This window comes from Porites lutea, chromosome 7 (genome assembly GCF_958299795.1).
Source record: "Porites lutea chromosome 7, jaPorLute2.1, whole genome shotgun sequence".
NCBI lineage: Eukaryota > Metazoa > Cnidaria > Anthozoa > Scleractinia > Poritidae > Porites > Porites lutea.
The window spans coordinates 17,979,507-17,997,819 of NC_133207.1; the positions used below are offsets into that span (position 1 = coordinate 17,979,507).

At 39.6% G+C, this 18,313-nt stretch overlaps 1 protein-coding gene across 3 annotated transcripts; it reads right to left on the reverse strand.

The window, feature by feature from the left end:
• Positions 1 to 2,478: 2,478 nt before the first annotated feature.
• LOC140943594 (uncharacterized) lies at positions 2,479 to 17,856 on the reverse strand. 3 transcript variants are annotated; one of them, XM_073392705.1, is made up of 7 exons: positions 17,217 to 17,856; positions 17,010 to 17,057; positions 14,750 to 15,124; positions 13,829 to 14,023; positions 5,731 to 6,597; positions 5,229 to 5,276; positions 3,564 to 3,665 (listed from the first exon to the last, which is right to left on the reverse strand). In XM_073392705.1, the coding sequence occupies exons 3-6, from the start codon at positions 14,973 to 14,975 to the stop codon at positions 5,266 to 5,268; spliced, it is 1,299 nt and encodes a 432-aa protein (XP_073248806.1). In that variant the 5' UTR covers positions 14,976 to 15,124; positions 17,010 to 17,057; positions 17,217 to 17,856; the 3' UTR covers positions 3,564 to 3,665; positions 5,229 to 5,265. The 3 variants fall into 3 exon arrangements, with proteins under 3 accessions (XP_073248805.1, XP_073248804.1, XP_073248806.1); XM_073392704.1 differs by lacking the exon at positions 5,229 to 5,276 and having other exon boundaries at positions 2,479 to 3,665; positions 13,829 to 14,020; XM_073392703.1 differs by lacking the exon at positions 5,229 to 5,276 and having other exon boundaries at positions 2,479 to 3,665.
• Between the last annotated feature and the right edge of the window lie 457 nt (positions 17,857 to 18,313).

Below are 18,313 nucleotides of genomic sequence, written 5' to 3' on the forward strand. Positions count from 1 at the left end.
GCGTAATATAATCACGACTAATGACATGACGTAACAATCGTTGATTAGTAAGATCATTGCTACTAGTTGCGAAACTTGAGAGACACCAACGGGTACGTGAATATTATTCTTATTTACGGTTTGTTTTAACATTTCTTGACTGATTGTAGTTCCTGTTAATATCTCTACGTAGATTTCGAATTCTTCATATCTTCTGTATTTCTGTACATTTTGGACGAAATAAACCATGTGCAGTATTTGAAACCTTGGCGACTCGCAGCTAGCAGTACAATCAATACTCCCAAGTTTGAGCAAAAATTACGTCGCACATAAACAAAGATTTGGAAATATTGCCACCACTAGTGTATTGTAGATAAAGATGAAAACTTGTTAGGATCAGGGTTGCAATGACGTCCGAGTTGTCATAGCAACGAAACGGCGCCATTACCTATTTTACTTGCAGCAGTAATTCTCGGCACTTAAGGAACTGTTCTTCCAAAATCGTTCACGGGAGATTTTTCGTCCAATAACCGCCTGGATGTTCGTGAAGTTTAAGCGAAATCTGTAAGAGCGTTATCGAGATATTTCGGGGTGAAGTTTCAGTAATGGCAAGTCAGTACGGTAAAAATGAGCAATCTTGATGTTCGGCCGTTATCTATAGAAAACGAAGCGCTTTTTACATTCAACTTCACCTCATAGTAGTTTCAATCCTTTTAAAAACGTGTGGGAGCGGCTGGAGCTATCTCTATGATCTTTCACAAACGTTTTTGAAAAGATTGAAACTACTATGATGTGAAATTGCATGTCAAAAGCTCTTCGTTTTTTACAGACAGATTGTTCATTTCTTACTGTATTTCTCACCGATTAAACTTCATCCCAAATGTCTCGAAAACGCTCTTACAGAATCCGCTCAAACTTCACGAGCATCAAAGGAGGCTATTGGAGGAAAAAGTTCCCGTGAACGATTTTGGAAGAACAGTTCCCAGTGCCGAGAAATACGGTTCCAAGTAAAATAGGTAATGGCGTCATTTCGTTGCTATGACAACTCCAATGTCATTACAACCTTGATCATAACAAATTTTCATCTTTATCTAATCCAACTGTGGTGGCAATTTTTCCAAATCTTTGTTTATAGCGACGTAGTTTATACTAATACTTGGGAGGTATTGACCCTGAAAAACTGTATCGAGCCACCTCAAGGTGGCTGAACACAGTTCCATACGTTGCGGATCGTTACCATTCATTGGGGTTAGCCTGCGTAGCAGGCATTGAACGGGGTAGGGAATTGGGAGAAAGGGAAAAAGGGAGACGAGACGCCTGCTAATAACACCCTTTTGTTCATTTCTGCGGACGCTGGCGTCCGCAAATTCCTGATTGGCTGAGCCGTAATGAGTAACTTATTGACGTGCATTGGTAAGAAACAACCATGATGCAGCATCAAAGGAGAAGTTTTCTATTGGTATAAGCTTTGGAAGATCAAAATGGGAACGTCACGTTGAAACCCGAACTGGAACCAACTGTAATAGCTTTTTTTAAGGTTTTGTACACTGGATTTTTCCAAAGACTAAGCGGCGATTCGAGGTGATTCTTGCCATCTGCAACGCCGACATTCACAGGCAAGCGCACCGGTTACAATTACCGGTATTCAAAGAAGTTTTGAAGCTCGACACGCGACTTTTTCGCAAATCATATACCGCCAGGCGTCTTGAATGAACTTCGAAATGTTTTGTAAACAGAGAGCTGATCAGAAGCTTCGGTAGCAATTATCCGTTGAGCTTTTTGACAGATGTTATATAATCATTATATACATTAAAGGATAGTATCCGTTAATAAGTTATTCGCGTTTTCGGCTAATGACTGTTTTGTACTTTGCGGCCATTGGGTTTCATGAGGCAAGGCCAAAGGGTTATTCTGTTTTCACACGAAACTGGTTACTGGTTGTTGTGTTTGCTAAGCAAGAACAGTAAAAATACGTTGTTTTGCAGGATTATGATATAAATTTGAAAAGAGCGTCTCGACTTGACAATTTCCGGTATTTTGTATTTGTATTTATTTATTTGCCACACGATTACAATAATTACAAAAAGATGCCAAAAAAAAGTGTAGGAAGAAATGGCGAGGAGGCCTAAAGGAAACTATAGAGCTTATGTTAATTAGGCCTCCTCAATTACAGTTTTTCGAAGATGGCATAAAAATTACGGCGACGGATACAAAATAATATCAGGTAGAAAATTAAACTAATCAATATTACGGAAGTTTACAAATGTTGAATATTAAAAGGCTTTTTCGCAAGATTTTTGTTGGAGTATACTAATAAACAAAGTAATTACGTTTGGACCCACGCTAATAAGGTCAACATTTATTTCCATCCGCCAAACTGACGATGACAGATTAATGATTCGTACACAAATTAAGGGTTAGGGTTAGGTTAGGGTTAGGGTTGGGGTTGTTATTTGAGACTCACTGTCGGTATAATACTCAAATTTGGCACCTACAAAATAAATTTATAAGAAATGAAATTTATTAGCTAAAAACAAGAGAAAATGATTTTCTCTTCGTAAAAAGAGAGAATTGAATCATTGTCATGGTAACATGGATGATTGAAAAGAAGCTTAAAATTTTGAAACTATTAGGTTTAGGCAAAATCCAGTCATTGGATTTCCGTTTGAATTTGCACACTGTTTACAATTAGTAACCCTCATTATTGAACAAACAATTTCATAACCGAATTGTAACAAACAGTTTTTGAAATTAAAAAATTAAATAGCTTTCAAAAGTATCTCGATTATGTCACAAAACACCTTTGTTCAAACTATGTTAGGCTTTAATTTACCGAATTGCGATATGAACAGGATTTATGCTCATTTCCGTACAATTTTTATGTATAGATGTTTAAGATATTGTCGTTTGTTTACATTGCCTATGACAGTCAACAATAAAGCACTGTCAAATTGCTCCCTAAGTACGCATGCTCAGCACTTGTGTGCCCGCCGGGAGAGAGAATCGTAATTAATAGGACAGGTCCTATAACTAGCAGTAAACCAATAGTTAGGAAGTGCGGGTGAACATGTGCGTTTACCTCAGAGGTGCAACTGATGTTGAGAACCACTTTCACAATTGTGTACATGATTAAGGAAGCCCTTTTAGATCCAGTATCAACAGGAAGAATCACGGCGGATTTGATAGTGTCCGCTGATAAAATTTAACTTCAAATGTACTTTAAGGATCACTTTTCTCCAATATTTGTTCCATTTTCTGAAGTCTTGGAAGACAAGACAAGTTTTCGTGAATTTGAACGATTTCTTGACTTTGATAATACCAGTCGTCAACGTCATCTTCATAGTCAAAAAGAGTATGAAGACGGTCGTAAGGTACTAAAACAGTCCTTTTCAATTCCATCATTACTGCAATTAGGTCCAATGACTGGTAGCGCTTGTTCAGATGCTCTAGCATCGCGCCAAGTCCATTCCGCCTTTGCAAATGCACCTGAAGAGTTTCGGGAGGAATATCTTGCATTTTCATTATCTTTGACAACGCACTGATTATCACTAACTTCGTGTTTGGAATGAGAGACAACTTCTCCTTCAAACATTCCTCTATCGATGTTTTGCATTCCGGAAAGTCGACATAAGGGTGAAGATCGAATCTATTCACAACTAATATGACAAAGAGAGCCGATTGTTTACCTGAAAAGAGAAAATAAAATCACACTTCTCAAAAACTACGAAGATCAAAGACTAGTTTCACCAATGATAGTTATGAAGTTACTGCCCTGGGGACAAAGCGAGATTCTAAAACGCTGCGCTAAAATTAAAATGGCATTAGGTACGGTTACACTACACTTTTCCCTAAAGCTTCTCATCATAGGGAAATAGCTTGAGTTGGGTTTGCACTGGGTTTTTATCACTTTCATTTTTGCAGATAGTAAGCGCTAAAGTGTTGCCCAAGGGAACAAAAAACCTGAAGGCGGTTTCACCGGAAACGTCGTTGTAAACATCGAAGGCCGACACAAATCGTAAACGGTTTCGACAATTTTTAATTTTACCCTTTAGCGAGAGCGATTCACTCCTTAATTTCGAGACTAAAAGTACGGGTTTTAAAAAAAGGTTGCAACGACTTCATAAGGACTGAATTCTGGAACACTTGCGAGCTTTGCAACACCAACCTCTTCAAGGCGCCTTTGAAGACTTTGAATTAATTGAACATAAAAACACCGACTAAGCATGTACACAACACCTGATTTCTACACCATGGTGCATTTCAGTTTGTCGTGATTTAGTTGAATTCTTTAGGCTCTTCCTAACTCATAGAATTTACCTCGGGGACTGTCATGGACAATTTACCAGTCAATGTAAATCTCCACCCCCCAACCCGGGCAATGAGGGGACTTAAGGGGGGGACAAGGCCAATGTGTGACGATCAACAGTGCCCAGCTACACGGGGGCTTGGATGAGATTTGATTTTGCGGTTTCGTAAGTCTCTCTCTTAAAAAAAACACATACACAGCTCAAAGCTCTAACAAGTGGCAAAACAGAAAAGGTTAATAAAGACGCGGTTTCACACCGTTATACATGTGCAGCCTGTTACCCTTAACAGTTCTCCGTCATGTTTTTGCCAGAGAATGCCCAGCTGTGCCAGTGGAACCACACAAAAAGAGCGTGATAAAATACAAAAAAAATAACTCTCCAAAAAAGAATATATTCAGACTTCAAGCTCTGTTTAGCTAAACATTGTGTTCGGAGATGGCGTGAACCGTTAACTGTAGAGACTTTTAAAAGAAGATACCTTAGATCACAGTGATTATAGAAAATGATTTTGAACTCTCTGAAGGAGGTCTTATATAAAAGGTATTCAAAGGTTTTGCGGCAGTGAAGGTGTGCAGTCTGTTACCCCTTGCAGTTCCCCCATTTCTGTGGTAGACAGGGACAAGCGAAGACATTGGCACGAAATATTGTTCCGGGCGCGAGAACATTTACTCACTTTGTCCAGCCTAGTACAACTCCCCATCTATTCCCGGTTTTGGGGAGGGGAAGTGCGCTGGGAATTACATTAACTGGTGCATAATTCTTTTTTTTTCCTTTTGACGTATCCATGGAAATTCCACCGAGGCAATTTCATCTTGGTGAAATCGGTCACACGGATAAGTTGCTTTCCCTTGGGCAACAGCCATTTTTCGATATATAAAATGGCTAGTGTAACCCCACCTACAACATCAGGCTTTATAAAAATGGCATTACAGCGGCCTTCACCATTATCACTTTGGTAGCAATGTCGACGCTGGCTATATCACCAATAAACTGTCGGAAAGGAAAAAAAATGTTGAAAAAGTATTGTAACAACAGGTTAATTATGTTCTATAGTTCAGACAACAACCTCGCGCACGCTAGGGCACTAGACCACTAGTAAACCTGGAGCCGCACATGTTTACAGGCCTCATTCTTATGACGTTAGCAAAATATTTTAAAAAGCAGCTGAATTGACTCATAACGTGTTCCCCGCCTTTAGTTATTTCATTTATGTCTAGATATCTGCTGTCAATTCTTAATATATCTGACACAGCCAAGAAGAGGCATAGAGAAGACAGAGCTCCAAACGGCCTCAACAGCCGATTAAGCATTCAGTTTGAATACCACAGTTTTCCTACCCATAGTATTGACCCTTAAGTACAGCAAAAAAAAAAAGAAAAGAAAGGTTTTTTGTTATCCGATTTACTGGTCAAGAGGGCCATGGCAACTATTAGCGTTAACCTACCCTTGTCATGTGCCTGTTCTATCCATTTGTCAATTTGGGTTGAAACAGTCATTTTGAATTTCTCATTCTCTTTCTTCAGTTCTCCCTTTTTCTCTTTTATCTCGTCGTTTATCGAAATTATTTCTTTTGTCAACCGCTTTGTTTTTTCCATCATCTCTCCTAGTTCTTTTTTCATTTCTGCCTCCTCTTTGTAGAATATGTTCAAGACTTCTTCATCGGGCTCCGGGTAAAATTTTTCTCCAGAAGCTATCCTCACTCGTTGTGGGTTAAACCAACTAAATGGGATTTTCTTTTCCAGACTGTGTTGTAACCTTTCTCCCCTTCTTTTTGCTTCCACAATGTCGCTATCTTTAGTCATTTTACTTTCCCTTAACTTATCCAGTTGCTGGCTCAAATTCCCGGAGGACTTTGCTGTTAATGTAGTTACTTGGTTCTGCGTGTTCAAAACTTTAAAAAAGGAACCAAAGTTTTCAGCACCACAATCTACGCCGCCTTCTCCAGAGCAATTGATAATCAATACCTCCGCTTTCGTGAAAATCTTGATAGGACGGTTATTGGCTCTCGGCAACTTTTCTATTTCCCTCAGGGGAAGAGCAGGTCGAAGTGCCCTTGGTTTTGTTACTTTGTCCAACAACTCAACAAGGTCATACAGCTGCAACGCCTCACAAACATCTTTCAACATCTTGACAGGAGTGTCAGGAAATAACTCTTTAATGTCGGACAATCCTCTAGTACGTAATTTCCCAGGATCAAGACCAAAGGATCGGTAGAACCTCTCCAGAGCAACTGGGTCACTTTGGAGTCTGGAGGTCAATTCTGTCGTCACTTGGTCACTTACATCTTTTAAGCATAGTTTGAAAGTGGAATCTTGAAATTAAAGCGAACACCCTGTTAACTTTGGTTAAAATCATTCAGTAAATAGATGACATCACGCGGGGATACGAATCGATAAGAAATTTCTCTTCAAGTGTTGAAACAAGTTAAACATTTTTCAACACTTTGCATCTCCAAGCGGCCAAGTAACGTTCTATTTGTTATATAAGCACCAATGAGATACAAAAGCATTTCTTTTTTCTGCGAAAAGTTATTTAGCCATAGCAACGGTGATCTTTGCCCGAGGGGATATTTGCGTGTCTTACGTGTGAAGACATCATTTTAACCTGGTACATGTATTTCATTGGTATTTATATATTAAACAAGGAATGTTAATTTTATAGAGCAGATACCGAGTAGTCTAAAAGAGAGCCCTAGCCTGGGGACGATGTGTTGGTCTCGGGGGTGCTGTACTAATTTATCAATCGAATTCGTCGTTTCTTTTCCCTAAAACAGATCATCTTCATCATCTTTTGAGAGTTTACTGACCTTTCATAGAAATTCTGGGCGATTAGCTTAAGCATCAACGCTATTCAGATCCGAAGGGGGGCTTTTGAGGTCTTCCCCTCCCCGCACTAAAAAGTTGTATAACTTCAAAACCGTTTAGGCTGTGACCACCTTTTCCTAAAATTCAATTGGGAACATTTTTAAGTCACCGTGAAGTGTACGTCAACATTAACGTTACTATGGCAACCGAGTTTTGACAGCTATGTTTTAAAAAATTTGAATTTTTCCTAACAAATAGGTTGTATTTCTATTTTTGCTTATTGAATTATTATACAGTTAAACCTTGCGACTAATCAACTGGATTTTTCCAAGTTAGCCTAAACAGGTTCTTATATAATTGATAGTTAGCACAAGTTAAGGCTGTTTAGGTTCTTAAATAGGTTCTTATTTCCTGAAGAAAAAAAACACAATAAGAGTATTCAGTGGTGCAGCTTATTATTTGGGCTTCGCCCAAAAAGAGTAGTCGAGTTCGCTAGTTTTGATTCAAAGTGGCAATAGGCACGCAATGCGTGCGAACGTAAACAAGCCAAGCGACGCGAATGTCTGCCGCGCGCTGTGTCATAACACAGCATTTATCTTCGTTAAATACGACCCACAGACAACGCACGCCAAACAAATCGGCAAAAGAAAACAAACTTTTTGGAAAAACAAGGTACACTGAGTGAAACAAACTATTAAATAGTTTAAATTTTCCGTTTGGAAAATAATCGTCCTCGCAGCACACGGTGTAAATGGTTTGGCTTATTGCCAAGACTTTGACAATGTATTTGCTCTCAGTTGTTGCGCGCCAAGGAAGATGTCACGCAAAATTCCATGATCTCGTGTGTAAGATAATTAAGGATAACATTGAATGATGCATAATCTCATTGCATATTTTCGGAAAGGAAGTGATTTCTTAAAATCTTTTTGAGCAAAATGAACTCGTACCCAAGATGCATTCCTTCACGGTGGAACCGTAAAAGGGGAAGAGTCCAACATCTTCACGTGCAAAACGTGCGTTCTATTTTTAACTCTCATACCCAAAACAAGAACGCAGCAAATTCCAAAGTTTTCACGTGCAAACTGGGTGAAGAAAACAACTCACAGTAAGGGCCAATCTCGACCCCAGTGCTTACGCTGATTGTTAGCGTAAGCTCTGGGAAACTCTGCGCCAGCGTAGCCAAAATCTGGCTAATTGGGCCCCACAGCGCATGCTCTTTTATCCAACCAAATTTTTTGCTTCTTCCATATCTACTTCGTCGCAAAAGCTTTGTACTGCTTCAGAATAAGAACTGCTTAGAAGAAATTAACGGAGCCCTTGAAAAATTTTGAGGTATCCAAGGCTCTTGTGAAAAAAATACCGTTTAACGTTTACAAATTTTAGACTTGCGTGGACTATTTCACGTGGCGGTAAGTGAAACCCGAATGGCTTGTTAAGAAAAAACGCATGGCAATTCCAATAAACTTTCGAAAATATGAATTTATCGTGTCCTTTTAATTGTTTATATTTGTTCATGAACATTGAAATGCGATATAGTGGGGAAAGGAAGATACTATACAACTTTGAATATCTAGTCACATTGCACATGCATCACTTTAGGGAACGATTCACTTTTCTGTTTACTTTTCTCTTGCAAGTCTATTTTTCGGGCAACTTTCAACTTCATACTCAGCTTCTTCGTGTGAATATGATAAGGTGGAAGTCGAAGAAAAATCAGTAATGTGTCATGCTTCTTAAATTATATCTGGCAAAGATGTCGGTGTATTAATATTTTATTTCTCTCATTCAAATCTTTTTCTTGGTCAATTTCCGATATAAAGCTAATGCATTTTATTTGAAAATTGGGGAATCCAGTTATTCTGCCCAATTAGTCGTGCAAATGTAGTTTTGAATCGCTGAAAACAAGAATCGGCCGAAGCAGTCCATCGGCCGGGTGTGTTTACTTCAACATTCCTAGGGAAAAACTCGCTCACATGCCAGACACGCCGTGCGTTCAACCGCTCTCCGATCGTGCGAACTTGAATGGACCAATTAGAAACGCTTTTATTGTTTTTGCTGAAACCAATCAGAGACAATCTTGCTCCAGGGTTCCCCAGAGCTCTTCATCCCAGGTCGGCATGAGCAAAAGAGCTCTGGGGTCGAGATTGAGTAAGGGTCTGATTACATGAGCCGGCGCAGCAATACGCATGAACATTGTGTTACCTGCTGTCCTGTTTCTCGCTTGGCTCATTCGCCGGGCCGCCCGGCAAGCGTGATTACTTGATTATTTGGATTTTTGTTGCGTTTACCTAAGGTGCCAGGACCTCTGCAAAGCGAGCCAGCCCTGCTCATGTAATCAGTCACTTAGTTCTTTAGCCAGGTTTAATTTTACACCCTCCCCTTGACCTCACCGATTTTCCAAAGCCCCCAAGCACACACACAATTTCAGCTCCCTTCCCCCTCTCCTCAACATCTTCATATCCAATTCTCAATATTAAATGAACTTTTGGCCTTATCCATGTTCTTTCCATACAAATATTATCAAAAATAACCAAACAACACTGCTTAACAGAAAGCCTAACAACGTTTAAAATACAGTGGAATCCCGTTAATACAGACACCAATGGCCCAAAAAATTAGGGAAGTATTAACGGGTGACTGTATTAACGAGGTGGCCGTAAGGCGGGGTTTCACTGCAAGTACAAGTACGTTTTCGACTATTGATAAGACTATTCACAACCACCTCTTCATTTCAGCACACTGTAACTACACTATCCCTTCATAAACAAATTAGCACTTCCACAACTACCTCATTCCAACACCTAAAATCACTTTTACCTTACAAAATATTCATTTTTGTTACCTCATATTAAACTCTACGAGAAACAACATTATCCTACCAATTCACGTCCAATATAACTTTACGCCTTCCACTTCACGCATCTCAACCAACCCCTAAAATACACAACACTACTGCACTACTCATACATCCCTACGACACAAACAAAAAACTTCACGCGCACGTAGTACACCGACGCCCAAATGTACGCTCCCACAGTGTCTTGTTCTACCTATGAAACCTGCATACCAAATTGGAAGTTATGTAAAACTGACCATAAAAAGAAGAACTTAAAGGTATGGATTTGATAAAAGATACCTCAAGAAATTTCAAGTGCGTTTTACCAATTTGACCCTTGAGGTCAATAAAAAGCAGTTAAAAGTCACTAGTTAGGGATTAAAACGGACGAATTAATCGCTGGCAACACACGAAAAGTTTCTCTTGGGAAAAGCGACAGATTTGTAACGAAATCAACAACATTTAAAAGCACAGAAAAAACGACCTTTCAGTCTCTTAAACTATGAGGCTCATAGCGACATGCCCGACTAAAACAGACCTAGAATCCACCTTTCTTGACCCCACAATCGGTTGTCTAAGACAAAATGACTTCAACTACACACTCACAAAGCGTTTTCATGCTTGTAAACAATATTCTTATAACACGAGCGCCACGACATACCTGAAATCTGTCTGTCAACAACTTCAGGAAATCACACAATTAACCACGTTCGCGGCAATGATAAAACTATCCACAACCAACCAGACACAATGTTTCCACACTTAATATGGGCGAAACATTATCGAATTACTCTCTCTCAATAACTCTCGTTTTCCCCACATAAATCATCACATCTAAACTTTGCTGACACAGTCGATTTATTCAAGATCCTGGATGTACACGAGCCGTTTTGAAAGGGACACATGGACGCCGGCCTTCAATAAAAATTTTTACTAAGTCTCTGGCCTGGTCAAAAATCAGCATCAATTTTGCTCTCGCCGAATAGTTTTGACTCCTATAAGCTACTTTTTGAGGCCAGAGACTCGTCACCGCCCACATCCGAGCTCGCAATATGATGCCTTTCCGTCTCTAGCCCGAGATCAGAGAAACTGAGTAGTTTTATAATTCTCAGTGGACAAAAACCTTGAACCAGAATAATCTTAAGAATATTGCATTCTTTTTCACATTTTTTCAAGGGCTAAAGATGTAAGTATAGTCATCTGTAATAACACCAAAGAACATTTCTCATGCGAGTCCTAGAAAATGAATGTCATCATGATCAACGAGCTGGATGTTCCTGGCACTGATCTCTAGAAGTATGTCGATGATACCACTATTTCGGAGACGATAAGCAAGAACCAAGACAGTCACATTCCGAAGTTGCTGTTGACACCCTAGCAAGCCGTGCGACCGAGGATAAGTTTCAACTAAACGAGACGTAATGCAAAGAACTGCTTATAAATTTTAACACTAACAACCCTACTTCTTTCGATCCAGTTGTTGTTAATGGCATGCCTATTGATTTAGTTACTAGTGCCAAAATACTAGGCCTTAACATCTCCAATGATTTGAACTGGAATTGTCACATTGACTCCATTATTAAGAAAGCTAAAAAGCGCTTGTATAGCTTATCTCAGCTTAAACGCTCTGGTCTTGGTACCCGTGAGTTAGTCCAGTTTTTCTGCACTTGTATTCGTCCGATCACAGAGTACGCGTGTCCTGTCTTTCATGACGGCCTCCCCGTGTACCTCTCCAACGAACTTGACGGAGTACAAAAGCGGGCTATGCGCATCACTTTTCCTCTTTGCTCATATAATGAGGCCTTGGTTGAATCAGGCCTAACTAAACTTTCAGACCGCCGCCAAGAACTAGTCGATAAACTGTTTAAGAATGTTTTACAGAACGAACAGAACAACCTCCATGAACTTCTTCCTGCGCGCAACACATGTACCTTTAACCTAAGAAATATGCGGAAGTTTAAGCCAGCTTTTAAGACGAACAGGTTTCGTAGTAGTTTTATTACCTTTAACGCCCTTAAGGCTTGAACGGTTTTAGTAGGTTTTTTTAAACCTCTTCTATATATTTTTTTAGAACATATATATAGTGTCCTTATTTGCTGTTTTAAATCACTTGTAGTCTTTTTAATGTAATTATCAATATTCAATTTTTTGTAAATAATCGTATAATTCAACTTTTAGTTGCAGATCGGTTATTAATAAACTATCTATCTATCTATCTATCTATCTATCTATCTATCTATCTATCTATCTATCTATCTATCTATCTATCTATCTATCTATCTATCTATCTATCTATCTATCAAATTTCACAAGAATTGTGAAAAAAGAGGAAAAATTCTGAAAATTTCATGTGTAAGATCTAATTTTGTGAACTTTGACATTCATTTTCTCGGCCGGCTCCCATAAGAAATTTTCTTTGGTGTTATTACAGGAGACTAATTACATCTTTAACCTTTGAAAAATGTAAAAAAAAAGTGCAGTACGCTTTAAATTATTCTGGTACAAGGTTTTTGTCCACCAAAAACTAAAATTACTCAATTTCCTGGTGGATTCCGTCTTACTTTCTTTTTGAATTTCATATTTTGCAGATTTTTTTGCTTCTTAAGCATCCTTTTATACTCAGGTCAATTTTTCTTTGAAAAACACCACGATTTATAAGAGTTTTAAGTAAAATGGAATACATGCAATAATTCCAAATGGCGGAAGGTTCCATTTCTTTTTTTAAGTAATATAATGACGCCACAATGACATCACTGCTAGTGCTAAAGATTCTTTATGTGTTAGCCAACTTCTTGATTTTATCAGACACTGTACTATTCACTTATTTTTCGCTTTATGTGTACTTCGAGGGAGATTTGGATTTTGCCAATAATTTCACCTATACAACCTTAAAAAGACGTCGATGTGTCAGTCAGGTTATGCCTAGAAGTTGGAATAAATGTTCATTGAGCGGTTTTGAAATTATGGAGGGGGAGAGCTTCCAAGGCCCCCCGGTCGCAGGAAGGCCCAGTCTGAATTTTTTGCTCCAAGCTCTCAGATAGTAGGGCTGACGCGTAAGTGAAAGGAACGCGAAAGTAAGAGTGCATCATCGTGCGTTTCTCGCATCACTTTTTACTGAACGACTGCACTTAACCATCTTAAACCCTGGAAAAGGTTAGGTCTGCGTAAGATTAAGCTGTTTCTGTAGCAAAATACCATACTTGGGAGAGAGGGAGTGCGCATAAGGGGTTAAATAACACCTGAAAGAAGCGTCGCTTATGATTACTTTCATTTCGTATTTTAAAAATATAATTTGCTTTTCATGTTGCCTTTTCACTCTAGGATTTGATCAACTTGATTAAATCTCGACGAAGTTATTTTACCTCTTAACACACACGGATTATTGTTTCAAAGCCCGGTCCTTAGCGAGTAGCATTATGTTACCAGAAAGGTTTTTCACCTACTCTATTAGTATCGATAATTCCAAAACGGTTTGCGTAACAAAAACGTTACGGTTTACGTTACGAACCCCCAAGAGAGGACGCAACGATGTACTGGACCTACTGTGCAGCAATTTATAATCCTCTTTTGGGGATTCGTAACTTTTCTGTTAAGCAACAACCTGTCACTTCACAACGCTGATGAAGTCCGAGTGGTTCGAACTAAATATTCGTGTCTATTCGTAATTTTGCTCTGAGGTTTGGATTTTTTGATACTAAATGAGTAGGATTATGTCACATATACTGCGCGTATCATGGCGGCAAGGTTCAACCTAGTGGAAATTAATGTGTAACGGTGTGAAAGGATGGAAACTATTAGCTGGGTGCATAAGTTGGACCCTCATGAACAAAAAACTTGGATACGGCCCGGTTTGTTGATTTTGAACGTAGTCTATAACTATGTATCTTTTGCTGATAACTTACCGCTGGCGTCTTCAGGACCTTCAGATGACGCACTATGTGACCCTTGCATCCCACTGTCACTTGTTTCTGTCGTCACGCTTTGTGAGTCGACATCCTTTGTCTGTTCTCTGGATTGTTCTAAATAATTCTGAATGTAGTCGAATTTTTCCTGATCCAAGTATTTAAGGCGCCTCTTTTCCTTGCCATCAGGATCTTCTGACAAGACAACAAGATCAGCAAGTAAGCAATACTTAATTCGTTAATCGAATAATATGTGACAGTAACCGTCATATTTTTTTACCCCATGTAAGGGAATCTAGATTCCGGGATACGGGAAATTTTTGCTTGTGGAATCCACAATCCGTGGAAATTTTGCCTAAGAGTTTATTTAACTGTACAGACTTGCGTCTTAAGAGTTATGGTTAGCTGCAGTTCAAATGCGTGAACTTCGATTTTAGCAAGTAGCATGAAGTAGAGTGTCTTTAGTGGAAAGCCTTTGATATCCTCAACAGGATGGGGCACATTTTATGGGTGATGGCGCTGCTGGAGGCCTGTGACGTCACCAACAATGGTCACCGTCACGGCCGCCATCTTAAATTTTACCAAGAATTAGAAATCAGGTTAAAACCACGAGAAATGGTGATTTTTTGTTCTTGACATGTAAAATAACTCATGAATAAGCATTTTGCATCGTTTTATCCCCAATCTTTACTTTTATCGTAGTTTACTTTTATTGTTGAAAGAAGTCGAGAAAACATGCATTTTCACTCCAAAATGCTTGACTACCTACTACTTATGACGTCATATCTCGTAACCACAGAAACTGACCATCACTAAGCTTGGTTCAAAATGTGTGAGAGGGATAAACGAACAGCTACTGACAACGCCAGTTGCTGGTGTTTGATCGTCTAGGAGAAAACTCAGTCGTAAGCACGTATTTACCTTGTGGTTCATTAGCCAACTTGTTGCGGACTTTCTCGTACTCTTGTTCGTCAACGGTTACCACTACTTCGACATGTTCTCCGCTAGCAAGGTCTATTATTTCTTCTGTGACCAACAAGGCTTGCAAAGTTGCTTTCAGCGTCCCATCCTTGTATAAACGCCACAGAGTTTCAAGAGCTGCAAGACTTTCTACTTGAACTTTCAGACACACACACCCCTCGGTCATTTGAATCAGATTAGCACCAGCAGGCAGCACACAGGTATTAACGGCGGTGATAAGTTGATCGTACGAAGAGTTACGAATCAACAAGTCAAAGCTAGAAGCAATCGTGAAGCCTCCTGCGACGACTTTAAGAACTGTTTTTATGTTCAGAACTAAAATATAAGGAACAAATTGAAACTCTTACAGGATTTATATCAAGCGGTGGGCTTCTGGCGAAGACAAGATGGGAGAATGTTCTGATGTATGAGGTTGTAAGATTGTTATTACCTAAACAAAATTTTTCGAGACACTTTCATTCAAAAAATAACAAATTGTTCCCCTCTGTGACTGACATTTTAGGCCCCGTTGAGCGAAAATCTGTCCAGGTTAGGCGGGTCACCCTCCTAGCCGAGCCAAGATTTTGTTTTTAATATAAATGGTTCGCCACGTTTTGTAGAAAATCAGTATGAAAAGTTGGCTCGCCTTTGATAGCTCGAGTAAGCGAGTGATCTTTCTACCCGGTACAACTGTTCTCCATATAAACGGGGCCTGACCGGTTTACCGCTCACAAGCCATGTGGCAGGCTGTACAGGATTGCACTACATAGGGCATGGGAGGGAAGGATTTAGCTTGTTTATTTTATTGTCACATTAATTTTCTTAATCTTTTAGAAAGCGCAAAAAAGGTGGTACAGTCGAACCTCCACTAACGGCCACTTTTTTTCGTCCCGGCGGACAAAAAATCTATACATTTACTCTTGTTTAAAACCTCTCTGTAACGGCCACCTCTCTACAACAGCCACTTTTTTCTGTCCCCAAGGTGGCCGTTGTATGGAGGTTCAACTGTACTCTGGCCCTTTTAAGGCAAGTGCGTGTAGAATTGTACTTCTATAAGAGACTGAGCTCCGGGCATAATTAGGAAGCCGTTTGGCCCTTGGCGTGATGAGAAACAAAACACTTCGATAGCGGGTGCTCCCTATCTCAGAATCAAGTAACATGAGGTTGTTCTCTTCCACAATTGATACGTTATGTCTTCTCGTGTCTTTCAGTTATACAGTAAGTGGAGCCGTAGTATCCAATAGAACAACTTCGATACATTAAATTCAGACTTGCCTCACCAACGAAAAATACATTTCTTTTTGTTTTAGTCTCCAACGGCGAGAGAGAGAGAGAGAGAGAGAGAGAGAGATATTGCCAGGTAACTCCTGGGTATGGTTATGACTACCCAAGTTCAATGGTAATCTAATGTCGAGGGCGTTATAATTTAAAACAATACTCCTCCTCTAAATCTATTTTAAATATTTCTTCTCTCTTTTAGGTAACTGCCTGTTACAACTGATTGATCAGCCGATAGATCAGAGTACAGTCGAACGAACATACCTTGCATCTCCGACTTAGACCTAGACTTAGAGGGCACAGGAATATCTGAGATACCTTTACTATTCGACCAGCCCGCCTTACACTCGTATATGCCGTATTTAATCGAATAAGCGCCCAACCTCGAATTAGCGCCCACCTCGAATAAGCGCCCATTCTAAAGGCAAAAAAAGTCAATAAGCGCCCAGCCCGGAATAAGCGCCCACCCCCCCCCTCCCCCTCACAATCAATTTCAAATACGCGCCCACCCCCACCCTACCCACTTGAGTGAAAATGAGATTGAAATTGAAATTGAATAAGTACAAATGACAGACTTCGCCGAAGACGGAGTGTTCTTCCTAGTATTTTACAGAAACCTTTCTTTGTTACTTCTTCGCGTTTTGTCACTGGCATTTACTGTTTTGTTGCAAAATAAAAATACAGCACTAATTGCTGAAAATGGTGAAAATTTAATAAGCGCCCAGCCTCAAATAAGCGCCCACCTCGAATAAGCGCCCACTCTCAAGGTTCAAAAATTTAATAAGCGCCCAGTGCGGTTAATCGACTAAATACGGTACTAGTGAACCCTTGTTGTAGATTTAGCATGCCTCTAGAGAAAGGATCTCTTAGCCCCAAACTGGTAGAGACCGCCTAACGGGGAAAAGTATATATAGAGCGAAACTAAATGTTTAAAATATCTTACCTCCCGCCAGTTTGTCGATAGCTGACGATGCTATGGCAGCTGCTTGTGCTGAAATGAAACTTAGGAATTCAGACTTTAACTTGAAACCATAACGGGGCTCAGGTTTGTGCAGACGAGAACACAGCTATCATGCCTTAAATTCTTATACGACAACTAGTTATGATGGGAAGAAACAAAATTTGCAACACAACCGGCATGAAGAAATACCTTTTCGCCTTTCAAAGTTATTTTCACGACTTTGTCGTTGCTCAAACTCTTCCACTTCCTTAAGCAGATCGGTTTTTTCTGTCTGGGTCAAAATCTCCTTCACGATTTCGAGGCAGTCGATTCCAAGACAGTCGTTGCTTTCTAACTCCTTAAACAATGACCTAACATCGTGGATGCTCCCTCTTCTATCTTCTGTTATATTTATTAAGCTCGTCGAGGACTCGTATAATCTGCTCAAGCAAGTTGTTGTATTCCTTTCTTTTGCACGAAAACTTTTCAACCTTTTGAAGAGGACCCCATTCCTCGACGCCTTTTAAAATTGCCTTCAATACCGTTAGACGATCGGGACTCAGAAATCCTTTCTCTTCTAATTCTTCAAACAACGAAAAGGTAGGGATATTTTCTTCGCCACGGTGAGCCGCCAACTTTCCTCTGCATATCACAAGTAATTGCTTGCCAGCATTTATGTTGTCGAGTCTTTGGCTTATTTGGAACAGTAAATTGTTATATTCGAACTCAGACATTTTAAAACAACGACTACACCTTTTCTATTAAGCATTCCCGTCGTTCTCACATCCTTATCGAGGATATAGAGGTATTCTTAAAACAGACATGGTGGACATTTCAGACATGGATGCGATGATTTGTCACGCGAATATAATTAGTGGTCACGAGGACATGAATCTGCATATGATTGCGGAAGTTTATTTTTATTTCTGGATTTTAAGCCACCTAGCCTAATTTCAAACCGAGGGAGATTGGGTATAAGTTATTTTATTATGGGATTGTCAACATGAAACCCTCATAGAGCGCATCGGGCTCTGCAAAATAATCAAGTTTGGCGTTTATCGGGCCCGGTATTCAACGAGATACAGCTATTCCAAAACTTCAAAATTTACTTGCATTGGTATTATTAAAGAAATATATACGCGTCCAGAGAATCCATACATGCATTGCTTAGTGAATCTTTAACTCTTTGAATAGCTGTATGTAGTCCAATATTGTCCCTATTAACACCGAACTTGAGAATTTTCCAAAACGGCCATACACACCAAACTTGCTATTCCTTTCAGTCTAGCTCTTAGACTCCGCCGCAT